We start from the raw sequence: 13,950 nt of genomic DNA on the forward strand, positions 1-13,950 counted from the left end.
CCCTCCCTTTTAGCATGGATGCCAAGCAGCCGTTGTGTGTGGGTGAGTAGGAGCAGTATAGGCAGATCTCTTCAGCTTAAAAAAAAAAAAAAGTAATAAAACTCCGGCACGTCTGCCCATCAGAAAGGAAAGCAGCCAGAAAGGTCCAGGACGGAAGCAGTTGTCAGGCAGGGGAAGGGGGAAGGAGAGGGAGGGGGGAGCTCTCTGTTTTGGCTTCTCTCTGGTTTTTGACTCTGCGCCTAAGCTTCAAAAACCTTGACCTGTCTGTAGACTGACTCTTCTGTTTTCCATCGCTCTCGTCTTCATTTTCTTTCATAACACGGCCATGGAGGAGCTACAACCCCGGCACAGGCTCTGCTCGCCAAGGCAGAGAGCAAGAAACTCCGCTAGACTCCAAAGTGCATAAAACCTTCACTTCTGGGAGAAAATCCAAGTCAGCCTGTGAGTGCATGTGTGTACACCCTGTCCTCTGACTTGTACAACAGCACACAGAGAACGAGGTGAATTTCTAATGTATAAAAGCGAATTTTGATTGTCCATAGGTGAGACTGCATTTCTACATCGGGGCGGATTTTATCGGTAACCATGCAAGCTATAGACTGTGACTGAATGTTGAGCAAAAGGGGGGAAAACCTGCCTGAAATACAAGCTGGCTTCTGCTATATATACCACAGCCAATTCCAGTCACCCCGAGGCACACATACACACACACATACACACACACACAAATGTGTACATTCACTTATCTCAAACGTAGACAGATCTCAACACGTTTTGCAACTATTCGCGGTGAGAAAAAAATTGAAGAAACTCCAAGTTTTCCTCTTTATTGCAGTACAAAAATGTCCAAGACTGTGTGTGCGCGCGTGTGTTTTCTTCAGAGGGAACTGAAGGAGTGGGTCAAAAAAAGAGAGGGATTAAAAAGATTTGAGCAGGAAAAATAGCAACAGTGGAAAAGCATAAGTGATGAAGTATATGTGGAGCGCTGGGCTGAAGGCTGATAGGTGTAATTATAGAGGCAGTGGCACTCCCAGCCTTTCCTGTACCTCAATGCACCTTTTCAACAACATCCCACCCCCATTATGTGCTGCTGCCCGATTTGTGTGTGTGTGTGTGTGTGTGTGTGTTGAACGTAAAGTGTACATACACACTAGCCTCAACAGGAAGGGAAAGTCATTCCGCCACAAGCCAGCAGTCGAGGCATGTGTGCAAGCCTCTAAAACAATCCCCCTGGGCAAAAATACAAACACACAGGTACAGTTCCTGTATTGTCCTATTTTTTCTCTCTCTCTCTCTCTTTCCCTCAATCCAGAAATAATTAACCCCTCCCTCACCGCCCAGGACTGAGTGTGTGGTCTGATAAGAGGTGGAGCTCCTGTGCTGATTGATGGGAGCCGTCTCCGCTACCGTTTATGACATGGTTTCCCGCACCGCAGGCCTTCGCTTTGACATTACTAGTGGCTCCAGCTTTTCCTTTATTGTTTATTGTTTAATTTAGGATTTTAGAGATTAAGAGATGTCTTATACTGTAGGTACCTGCTGGGGAAACTAGCCGGTATGGACAACTTCAATGTATATAGGGCCCACTGAACAGGGCTGACGAAGCAACACAACACCACGTACGTACGTACACACACACACACACACAGGCTGCACTGTCTGTCAGCACATCGAAGGCACTGAGGTACTGCATAGAAAGATGATATACACTACAAGGAGGGGTCTGAGGAAGAAGGAGATATGGAAGGAGGGAAAATAAGTACAAAGGAAAGGAAGGGAAGGAAGGCAATGGAAAAAAAAATAAAAAGCAGAGGACTCTCTCTCCAAATGGTGAATCTGATTAAAGAAAGCATGGACGTGTTAGTTCTGCCTTCATCATTTTCTTATCTCTGCTGTGTCCATCTGTTCTCCTCCATCAACTCCTCCTCCTTCTCCTGCTGCTCCTTCATTTCCCTCTTTCACCTCCCCGTCCGCTTTGCCCTCTCCTTCCCCCTTCCGACACAACCCCCACCCTGCTGACCTAACCCTGACCCTTCCCAAATCTGTTGACACCTCCAGCAGGCCTGATTGCTCATGGGAACCCGTGTCATTTAAAGCACACACACACACACATACTGAAAAAGTACAGGTATGGAGTTACACCATAATAAAAGCATGAACTATACACGTGCACACCTGGAGATACACACACAACCCACACACAAACACACCTTACTCTACTTGGAAAGAGTTTACAAGAGTCCAGGGATGCATGCTGAGTTGAAGAGTTGAAACACTTCACTGCAGATTTTTCATCTCTGCAAAGTTTCATCCCCCTCTGCACCACAGGAGGGGGTGGGAGGCTCTCTATCTCTCACTCTCACACACACACACACACACATACATACAATCACACACACACGTTTGCTCAATTTCAATCGACCAGCTCTCTCCCCTTCCCTCCCTCCTTCATCACCATCCTTTTGCCTCTCTCCTCCTGAAGTACATCTCCATTTCAAAACCTATCTCTCTCTTCTTCTCTGACAGCTATTACAAGTGTCTATCAGGTGTGATAGATCGAGGCTGTCCACTCCTCGCTATCTCTCCGTCCTCATTCACACTGTCTTGTCTGGCAATAATTAGTCTCGCAGCCTGAGAGTCTGCAGCAAAATGCGGCAATTCTCACCGATGTCTCCTCGACGTCTGTCTCTATCAAATCGGCGAGAACCAAGCAGCGGCGTTGGTGAAGTCGCGAGCTCGGAGTTTCACGTTGGCCCTCAAGTCTTTTTTACGTAAATAATCTTATGAATTTAATTCTGCAGAGAGGCGCATGTGGCTGCAAGTCTATTCTGCCATCTCCTCCCTGTCGCGTTCTGCACGACGGGATAGGTGGACTACATGTAATGACTGCCATCTCAGAGGCGCAAGCTCCAGCAGGAATACACACACACACACACACACACACACACACACACACACACACACACACACACACACACACACACAGACACACAATCTATCTCTGCTGCCCTTCTTCTCTCTCCTTTTTATCTCTCCTCTGTCCTCTGTATCCTCCTCAAATCTCATGACTTCTCTCCCCTTTTTTGTCTCTCCCTCTTTTCTCGTGTCCTTTCACATTTAAATCCCTCCTTAGCTTTTTTTTTTTTTTATTCTGACAAAGGAGCAGCTCTATGGACTGGCTCCTGCTGGCGTCCATGGCAACAGCCCCTCCGGTGCTCCCACCCCTTCACCCCTAATCAAGGCATTCCCTGAACCCCTCCCGACCCCTTTAACCCACTGGCTCCCCCTTATCTCCCAAAACCTTTTAAGGTTGAAGCTCTCGTGACCCTTGGAGCAGAGCCTGCCTCTACTTTGCTCTGGCTTCTAGAGATTAATCTTCAATACTGAATCAGATGAGTGTATACACTAAGCCTGCAACTACAGATTAACTAGAAAACTATCGGTGAATCTGCCAATCATTTTTTCAATCAATCATTTAGACTATGGACTGTCAAAAAAAACAACCTCAGGTCTCAGGGGGACGTCTTCAAATGTGTTGTTCTGCTCAACCAACCTAAACTTAAAGAGATTCAGTTTAGGGATCAAATGATTATTTAAACTGCTCTTGATTGTTTTCCTGCTGATAACTAATCGTCTGATTGTTTCAGCTCTAACGTACACATTTACATTGTAAGCAGCAGTTGTTTTTCTTTCCAGAAAAGTGAGCAGGCAGGAAGCTCAGTGCCAGGCACAGAAACACATTAAAGATGATGTAAGGAATCAAATCTGTGACCTTTAAAATCCATCATTAACTACTCTAAAAAATATATATATATAAACATACACTTTAATATAGGTGCAACTATCTTATTTTATTCTTATTCAGAAATGGACAAGAAATTCCTATAAACAGTAAAAAAAAAAATTTTTTTTTTAATATTTTTTTAGGAAATTGCATCATTATTTTTGCATCAGAGTCTAGTCGTCAAATCTATTTTTTCCTGCTCTCTGTCCCTGTTGGCTCAGATTCCTCTCTGCCTCCTGCCTGAGACCTGAGGCACAGGCTCGCACAGGTAGCAGCTCTTCTCAGCCTCTTATCAGACAGGTGTGAGATTGAGCGGTAGAGTGACAAGGTATTTTCTGGAACATCAGCCAAGCCAAATAACAGTCCATTCACTCACACACACACACACACACACACACACACACACACACACACACACACACACACACACACACACACAGACAACCACCAACACACTCGAACCTTCAAGATTAACACCAGCCAAAGGCAGGCTAATAAAAGTCATTGTGTGAAGGCCATATATTCAGCCCAACTGCCCCCTGGCCACACCACCGGCCGACACACTGCGTTTGTTTAGAGTTCAGTTCCATTGCCATCACCACAGTCACACACACTCACACACACACAAACACACACACACACACACTCTGTGTCAATTAACCGGCAAGCTGACACTTTTACACTTTTACAGCTGTACTCCTACTGTGTAGATAGCACAGTGTTACACAAACTGTACTGCAACTCCTTGACATTCCCACCTTCACACACACAAACACACACTGATATATAACTGCCAACAGCTTACTGAAAACAATCATCGTAACTGTTAATACAATAAACAGCCAGTTTAACATAAGGTGACTATGTATCTCATTAAATAAAGTACATGTGCTGAATATAGAAATGTGCCAAGGGAGCAAATAAATTCTTACTGTGCCCAGAAACTATTCAAGAAACAAAGTGTGTCTTTTGCTGACAAGCAGCCCTCCTCCTCTAGTCTCTGTCTGAGCATGAAAGACTCATCCTTAATACATAATATAGCCTTTATTTATTTAACTATTTTGACGTGTTTGCCACAATGCTGATCAGAGCTCTTTTGTGGAGGACAGAGTCTGGCAGGGATTCACAGGAAAGTACAGCCAAACCATGAGCTGACTTCTGTCTGCTGCGCTCACATTCAGCCTGCGTTCCAGTGTGCCTGGTGCCACATTTATTCCACATTATACTGTATGCAAAGCGGGGACCAAGCAGACCACAAAGCACAGAGCTGAGAATACCAATGTTAAAGACACACATACACATACACACCTCCTGTGTTTGGTGCCATTGTTATCAGCTCAGTCAGAGTATTTTAATCACTGTGGAAATGGAGAACGCCTGGACAAGGTAAACACTCCCATAGATACTCAAGTGGCTACAGCGACAACAATAGGCCTGTTGTGGAGACCTTAACCTGCGCGCTCGCTCTACTTCTACTGTTACAGCAGCCATAGGTAAACAAACTCGCAGGGCCACCAGGGGTGCAGGCGTGGGCTCTATAGAGACAACATTGATATACAATCTGATGAATCTACAGCAATTACTGCTCCCTCCTACACACACACACACACACACACACACACACACACACACACACACACACACACACACAGGCAGCAGCATGACCGAGGCTGCAGGGCAGAGGGGGTTGGAAATCCTAAACATCTCTGTGGGGAGGTGTTATTAGGACAGAGAGGGTGAGTCCGACCAGTCCGTCTCCTTAGACATCTATGCCCTACAGGTGACAGCAGTGCAGCCCAACAGGAGTAACCAACAGAAGCTGAAGCTGTGGACACGCTGATTCAATCACACACAGCTGCGGTTTAAAAAAAAAAAAAAAAAAAACTGTTTGCCATGTGCAGCAGGGAAACTGATTTACCGATTCAGGATCAGACAAGCAGGCAAGGTTTCTCTGTGCCCTGTTGATCCCTCATCATGTGACCCCCAGGTCTAGCCACTTAATCTCCAGTCACATGACTTCACCGCTGCCCGGTGCTCTGTAATCTCTCCATCTAAAGGAGAAGTCAAATATGCGCAAATCCTCTTAGAACTTTCCTGGAGGATTGTATAACTCTGGAAAACTCTCCCTTGTCTCCTTTTCTCTCTGCGGCCGTGTAGCGCAGCGTCCGGGCCACATGGGGCTCTGAACACACCGGCTTGGAGCCAAACAGTCTGAGACAGAACAACAAAAACAACAACTGGAGAGGAGAGCTCAGGCAGCCTCTCATCAAGGTGGGTAACAATGATACCTGACCCCGAGGGCAAAGGGCAAGACAAGGTGCAAAGTGTGTGTATGTGTGTGTGTAGAGACACAGGGAGATGGGGGAGGTGGCTTAAAAAAGTGATGCTCTGTTGTTGGCCTAACTTACAATTAGTATGCTGATTAAAGCCCAGGAACAAAAGGCTTTGGAATGCGAGTTGCCATCCATCACAACAACTCTAATTAGCTCGTCTCTGACCAGACTCCGGGACTGGAGACACAAAATAGAGAGACCTCAAAAGAAAAAAGAAAAAAAAAAAAAACGAAAGGATTTTTCTCAAAAGTGAACTGTTTTGCCAATAAAAAAAAATATGACTTTAAAATATTATCATTCACAAACTTAGGAGAAAATGGAGCGTGGGCTGTTGTGGCTCGAAGAACCAAAGCAAAGCACTGTATCTTCATTTTCTCCCTTTCCCTCCCTCTCTTCTTTCCAGTCAAACACGGCATTAGAGAAATGCCAGCATAAACACTGTCCCCACCCTCCTACACAGCGCCCCAACTCCACCCCAAAAAAACCTGCCTTTAACACTCAGGTCTACCCTGAACTACCACAGACATCAGAAAAGACAAATAAAACAAAAAAGGTGTGAATCACATGCCTCAGTGAGGAAGACAAGAGGCTCGGCCTTGACGAGGTTAGTTGTCTCCCTTCTGTTTATTTATTCTAATCCCCACAAAATCTTACACCCACTCCTTTCTTTCAAGGCTACTTGTTATATTTTTAGAGATGTTTAATCGGAGAGAGGGGCTCAAAATCCTGGTTTTCTCTGCAGGAAAGTTCAAATACTAATAGGAAACAGTGAACCTTCAAATCTATAAAATGTATAGATTGTTAAACCATGTTATTTTGTTACTGATCTTTCTTCAAATGGGTGAAGTCTAAATATTCCTCATTTAGCAGGAGGTCCATCAGGATTTTTATCCACTCATGTTAAGTTAGTTAAAGACAACGATTATAAAGAAAGGATACAAAAGCCAACCAAAACTCTAAAGTCAGATTTAAGGAGGTAAACAAATTTGACAGACCTACACCTGCTCTCTAAAATCAAACCCAACAAATGCTCCCCCCCCCCCCCCCCCCCCCCTGCTGCTTACCTTCAGGTTCCAGAGTGGCCTCCTCATCCTTGGTGGCGGTGAGGGGCGGCCGGGCCACGCTGACGGTCAGCAGGGACAGCAGGACAGCGGCCAGCAGCCAGGCCCACGAGGCCATCCCGTTAGTGGGGGCCAGCGCTCCCCATACCCCCCTTCTCCACCTCCCCCTGGACACTGATCCCATCTGAGGGAGTCCGCCCAACCATCAACTGCAGCCGGGTCGGCCTGTCACTCACTGGAATTCACCCAATCACCTGGGCTGAGAGGTGGAAGACAAGAGAGACGAAAGGAGGAAAGGAAGGTGGTGGTGGAGCGATGAGTGGAGAGGAGGGCAGAAATGTGAACAGAGAGGCGATAGAGGAGGGAGAGAGAAAAAAAGAAAATTAATCAGGGTGGAATAATTACTCTAATTCAAAGAACTTGTTTCTGCACCATTTTTCCTCTAACTTTGTTTTTGACAAAGTGAGACAGAAAATTGAAGCAACAGAGACAGAGTGTTTCACAATGCTGTCAAACAAGCCATGCCACAGACATACCGAAGCTGTGAGGCACCAGCACTCAACACACAACCACCCTGCATCCACCTTTACTTCTAATCTGTAATTATGTGCATTGAAATATGTTTTAGAGAAACCAATTCAGACTCATTCTACCTCTGCGAGGCTTCACAACCACAGTCTAACAAGTCTGATGTTTTACTGAGTCACACAACTGCATGTTGTTCAGAGATCAGACTTATTCCAACTTTATTCAAATGTGATTTCTCACAGAATGAACATGATCTCATTTAACCACGCTGCACCCCCCCCCCCCTTTTCAAATTAATAATAAAATCTATTCTTAACAGATGAGTTATTGAATAACAGTACAGACAACAGATCAGCCAATGTGGCACCGATTTCGTTGAGCTGGACATCGTTTATTCCCGGACGCAACAGATGCGTCAAACCTGTTGCCCGCGCTGCTGCTGCAGTCGTGTTAATTGTATTCATAAGGGGCTTTTATTGCATTTTCGTGACTTGATTATGAGACCAGTAAGGCTTAAATTGAAACGCAATATTGCAATATTGGGACACACACACACACACACACACACACACACACACACACTGATCTGGTTTGCCAGACATCTGCGGTTCAACCGAGCTGAAGTGTCTCTGGAGGTTTGGTGAAGTCACGCTTCCATGCGCCCCTTCTGCTCCAGCTGGACGTATCGATTGGTTTTACCCGCAAAGACACATGTAATTTGACTTTTAGAGAGCGGATCTGAAAACGTGCGCATCCTGGTTTTTCTTTAAGTCACCCCTCGGGGGGCTACACGGGACACAGACGGTGGACGCGCACATGATGTCGGGGTGAACCCAAGACCCAAGAGAATCCCGACGTCCTTAACTTTATTAGAGAAACGCACAGGTTTGATTTTGCAATTAAGGGGAACTAAATCTGCCTCGTGACAGCTCAGATATATGAATTATTAATGGATTGTAAACCAGTCAATGCACCAATCAGCCTGTGGGATTACCGCGGTCTGAAAACTCCAGCAGGACGAAACGAGAGCAGAATTACCCAGAAACCTCCACTGGTTTTTACATCATTTATAAGTGTGTAATGTCTGCAGCACAATAAAAAAAAAAAAACAGATTATTCTCAGGTGTCAAATAGAAGCGCATGCTTACGGCTGAAAAGAAAGAAAAATACGCTGATAAAGAAAAAGAATACAATACAAAAACACTCCAAGCTAAAGAGAGAAGGTTTAGAGAGGTGAGAGAATCTGCTCTTCATTACAAAACTTGTTCGTTTACCATGTTGCTGACATGACATTGGGACACATGAGGGACTTTGCTCCATACATGACCACAGCCTTCATTTAAACTCGGGCTTTGAATGAAATTTCTTGGCACTGATTGAATTCCTATTGAAATTCAAATCAGTTGGCTTTTCCACAATGGGGGCTCATTTGGAGCTGCTCAGTGATTTAGGGCTCCGACACCAAGCAGTGAAAAAACAACTGCGGTCACAGGATAATTGGCACCATAAAAGCAATGTAGAAAATTAAGCAAAGTAATAAATAACCAGGACACTTGTTAATGGGTCCTAAAGTGATGATGCAAGGTGCTGCATGATTCCTTAACTAAACAAGGGGAGATTTCACTCACTTCATCATATAGCCTATATAGATAATGAAGGATAAAAGAAATAGGCTATATAAATTAAGCACAGTGCATCATTTTTATTGAAGGAAATCTATGAAAATCTTAAATGACTAACTTTATGAAGAACTTTGCATATTTTTTTTTTTTTGCAGACTTATGAAAAGTCTCCAGAGGGAATTCTTAGAGACTCTGTAGATTATCTATAAATAGTAAAACAATTCTCGTCAGTTCTTCGTCATGCAACTCCAAGAAAAAAAAAAACAACTTAGCACTAACCCAAAAAGCGCAAAGCATTTCCACTATCACGTAGCGTATTTGTCATGACAGCCGAAATCTTGACAGATGAGGTTGTGAGGAAGCTTTCGACTTTTCCCAGCTGAGCTTTATGGTAAACAGAAAATACTTACCAGGGAGGACTAAAATCGCGGAGATCTGTGTTTTGGCATGCACAGATAAGGGAGGAGAGAGCATGAGCTGAATCCAGAGGGAGGAATGTCTCCAACTCCACAATGCACCAAAAAAAAAAAAAAAAAAAAAAAAAAAAAAATTCTGTGAGGCGCTGCCTTTTTTTTCAGCTTACTATTCCACAATCAACCGGCATCAACTCAGATCAGAGGATATATTCCAAAGCGGACGGGCAGTGTAGTCCAGTGCCATGCAAAGAAATCCGACTTTACACGCGTTATCCTTCGAAAAGAGCTCGGAAAACCATACTGCTGTCCCCCCGAAACTTTCCTCCCCGTCACCAAGTTTCTTCTAGGGCGCAAAACATGCCCAGTGTTCCCGAGCAGCGCACTTGTCAACTAAAAAGAAAGTTTGCAGCTATTAAGGAGGTAGAATGCGGGGTTAAACTGTGCAAGGGAATAGTTGTCCGGAACAAAATGTCATAAAATCCATCAGTGTGCGTTCCCCAGCTGAAAAGAGCGTCTTTCGCGTCTCCGTCTCTCCTTCCGCCGTCAGTCCTCGCACTGTTTCTCAGACGCTTTGTCAGGTTTACTAGGTTTTTTTCTCCTCCTTACGTCTCCACACACTGCCCTCCTCCTTCACTCCAGTGGGTGTCACCCCCCTCCACCCCTTCACCCTCCCCAAAGCACCCCCAGTGTAATTCGAGCTGCTTCCTGCAAACTGCAGCGCTGCCTGCGCTGCGCTGAGCTCCGAGGCCCCTGCTCCGCGCTCCGGAGCTGTCAGGCCGCAGTAACGACGCCCCTCAGTGGCCAAGGAGCGACATCTGCGGCCAGAGACGCACTTGAAGACACGCACACAGAGATGCACAGAGCATCCTTACAGTTGTATTTCAGTATATTTAGATGCTGCAGTGAAGTATTCTGACATTTTTATTAACTAAGACTAGAAATAGCTCAGTGTAAAATATAATCCAGTTAGCATTTAAAACTGTAATAGTACTGAAGTATTATCAGCAAAATGATTGATGATATGATTTTTCATGGAAAGCAACAAATTACTTTAAAAGAGACAACATTAAAATATACATAAATATATCAGTTTCAAAGCTGTAATGTTTCACAACAAGCAGCCTGCTATTAATTTTATCTGCCAACAGTAAAAAGTTCAATATTTGCTCTAAAATATGATGGAGTTGAAGTATAAAGCAGTATAAAATGGACAGTAACTCAAGTGAAGTAAAACAACATCAAACTCGTTCTTAAGTACAGAGCTGCAGTAAAAAATACCTTGTTACTGTCCACCACTGAGATGCTGCATGAGGGTTGAGACATCAACCAAAACAATCAGTTAGTCAGCTTGTGTAGCCCCTTCACATCAAGTCAGCCTTGAGTCTTGCTCAAAGAGACTTTGGCAAGCATGGACTACTTAGATCTATTGTCATCTGCCTTTCGTTTTTATAAGAATGTCAGATGGTGAGTGAGATCTGTCTTATGTGCCATTTTCTAAAATGAACATGTCAGCACTGTAATAAACAGATTGTCATGGTTTTGGAGCACAAGAGAAATAAACATGTATTTGGATAAAGAGCGACTGATACACCGTTGTGCTTGAGTAAAACTTCACTTGAGCGTTTTGATGCTAGTACTTTGATTTGATGCTACTTCATACTTCTGCTCCACTACATGTGGTTTAGTTGTTAATTTACAGACAAAATACTGTGATCGGTTGTGATCAGTGACATATTGTTATAGATGTGAGTGCCTAACAGTGAGTTCAAATTGGCTCCACTTCCATGAAATTGCTGCTCGCATTTTAATGCAACAATAATAATACCTCAATAACATAACATACAGTAATTTAACTTTCACTTTTAATACATTTTTCTGCTGCTACTTTCGTTCCGCTGGCTGAGGTTTTGAATGTAGGGCTTCTGGTTGTAAAAGGGATTTTTTTACAGCATGATATTCATCACAAACATAATGTTTGTGAGCATGCAGTAATACAGTACCTGCGACAGTCAAGACAAGAGGACATGAACTAAAGTTTTTTTTCTGCTATTGTGCGTTGTCGCAGATGTAGGAGTAAGTGAAGTTCATAACTTTCCTACAACTGAACAGATCTGTCCGCAGCTACCCAGAGAGAGAGAGAGAGAGAGAGAGAGAGACTGAAGGCTGGCCCCCTGTAGCTCGTCCCTCACTGCTTCAAGCTGTCTCCTGCATTGGTTCAGGCGTTCAAGTGCTCTGAAAGAGACACAGGGGAGGGTGGAAGACTCTAATCTCCACAGACTTTTTATTTTTGTCTTGCTTCCACTGCTAAAGTCCTCCTTTTTTTTTTTAAACAAGGGAGGGAAAACGCTTCCATTCATTTTGAAAAGAGGCACTAACAAGAGTTTTTTTTTTTTCCCCTGAGGGAAAGGTTTGGCCTGTGAATGGAGAGTTCTACGTCTGTTTTTCTCTCCTCTCCCATCTCTGCCTCCACCAGTAAAGCCATCAGATAACAGTGAAGCTGACAGGTTGGCTAGAAATAAAGAGAGTACGAGAGGTGAGGAAGGAGAGTTTGACTCATTTTTCAAGAGTGGCACAAAATACCCCCCACTGTTTCTCCCTCTCTGTGTGTCTCTTTCCTCCCACTGCATAAGTCTATTTACAGTTGCCCAATTTATTTTCCACTGCTCGGGCATCCCACATTTGAAAGAAATCTCATCAGGCAGAACCTCATGGGCCTTTGACTGAGAACTGGACTCAATGCCCCTGCGCTGTGGTATCCATCAACCTGTCATTGTCCCTCTTCATCTCCAATCTTTTCTTCAGTCGTCTTTCTTCCTTAATCCCTCCTGCGCCGGCAGTGTTTGGAATGAGAGAAGAGAGTGAGAGGAAAAGCAAGCGACAAGCTAACAGCTCGTCATCGGCATCCTAGACGAACGTTTTGATTCCGTTGTTGATAGAAATCAACAGGCAGGTAGTGACTGCAGAGGCTCTCTGATAACCATGTGCTAATGGTGAGAATTCCTCTTATTTCTGCAGCGATTGAAGCTGTGAGTGATGTTTGAGTCTGAGCCACTCACCAGTCATTAAACACACCTCCCGCTGCTATGCAAATCTGAGATGCTGTTGAAGTGAGCTAATCAGCAACTAGCCGTTACTTCCCTTTGTCTATGGACCAGCTAATTGGTTCACATTAAAGTCCCTCTCAAGTCTAAAATGTGTTTTGCTTATTGTAACTTCACTTGTTTGAGCTTCACTGTGCAGAGTGATTGATGTGCAGAGTTTGTCACTAGAAGGTTGTTTTCACTTTCAATTAAAAGTACTTGTTACTACTTTTCATCCAAACTAGTTTGGAGGCCAGTCATGGTCCAGTATGCAACTTATAAAGTGTGATGTGGAAAATAAAATAACATACGGACTTCACGGTGAAGTAGGAGACGTCTTGCATCCAGCAGCTGAACCTTTTCAAACAAAAGAGAAAAATACTCAAGATTTTTTTAATGAGAGAGGGAGTGGATGTGCTTTTTAAATTTTTGTGGGGAAAAAAACATGTCAGACACAATTTATTATTCAAATTCAAGTATTTTTATATGTTTTAAAACATGTCTGGAGAGGATCAGTCCTCACTTGTTAAACCTCTTCACTTTATAGTGCTAATATTTTGCCCAATGCCAGTAACGTCTAGCAGCATGGCTCAGTGTCAATCATTTAGGTTCAGACTGAGACATCTCAGCAGCTATTGGATGGATTGCCAGGTAGATTTTACATTGACATTCCTGGTGCCCAGAGGACGAATCCTAGTGCCTTTTGTGGTCCCTGACTTTTCTTCTCGTGCCACCGAGAGGTCAAAAGGTTAACTTGTTCAATACTTCTGTGAATGACCAAATATCTACAAAAATGATCTTTCCCATCAGCCTCAGCTGTCCTCTTTGTGTTCAGTGCTAATTAGCAAATGTAAACATGCTAACACGTTAAACTAAAACAGTGAACATCGAACATGACACACTCAGGGAGCTGTTTGGCTGCAGACTCTTTGTTTTGTTTCTTTTGTTATGAAGGTGATTCTATCTTTCTGTTGCGGTTCATGAAGGGTCATGCCTATTTTAAGCAGCTGCAGTCATCACAATATCATCATGACTATATAAGTGATAACATAGGCAATGGTTGTGTTGTAAGCCTTTATTGAGTCAATCAACCATTATACAGGGCTTTTTTTACTACAGTGGCACA

General features: G+C 43.9%; 1 protein-coding gene across 2 annotated transcripts in view; it reads right to left on the reverse strand.

Moving 5' to 3' along the window:
- Window positions 1–10,345, reverse strand: part of fgfr2 (fibroblast growth factor receptor 2) — a 39,841-nt gene extending 29,496 nt beyond the window's left edge. The window contains exons 1-2 of one of the 2 annotated variants that reach the window (XM_023411664.2): window positions 9,739–10,345; window positions 7,182–7,437 (exon numbers count right to left, since the gene is read on the reverse strand). In XM_023411664.2, the coding sequence (XP_023267432.1) occupies window positions 7,182–7,362 (181 nt within the window). In that variant the 5' untranslated portion in view covers window positions 7,363–7,437; window positions 9,739–10,345. The remainder of the gene's footprint in view (window positions 1–7,181; window positions 7,438–9,738) is intronic. The other variant, XM_023411662.2, reaches the window with a different exon arrangement.
- Between the last annotated feature and the right edge of the window lie 3,605 nt (window positions 10,346–13,950).

Source organism: Seriola lalandi, unplaced genomic scaffold (assembly GCF_002814215.2).
Source record: "Seriola lalandi dorsalis isolate HSWRI2012SDOR001 ecotype SW California unplaced genomic scaffold, Sedor1 jcf7180002054470, whole genome shotgun sequence".
NCBI lineage: Eukaryota > Metazoa > Chordata > Actinopteri > Carangiformes > Carangidae > Seriola > Seriola lalandi.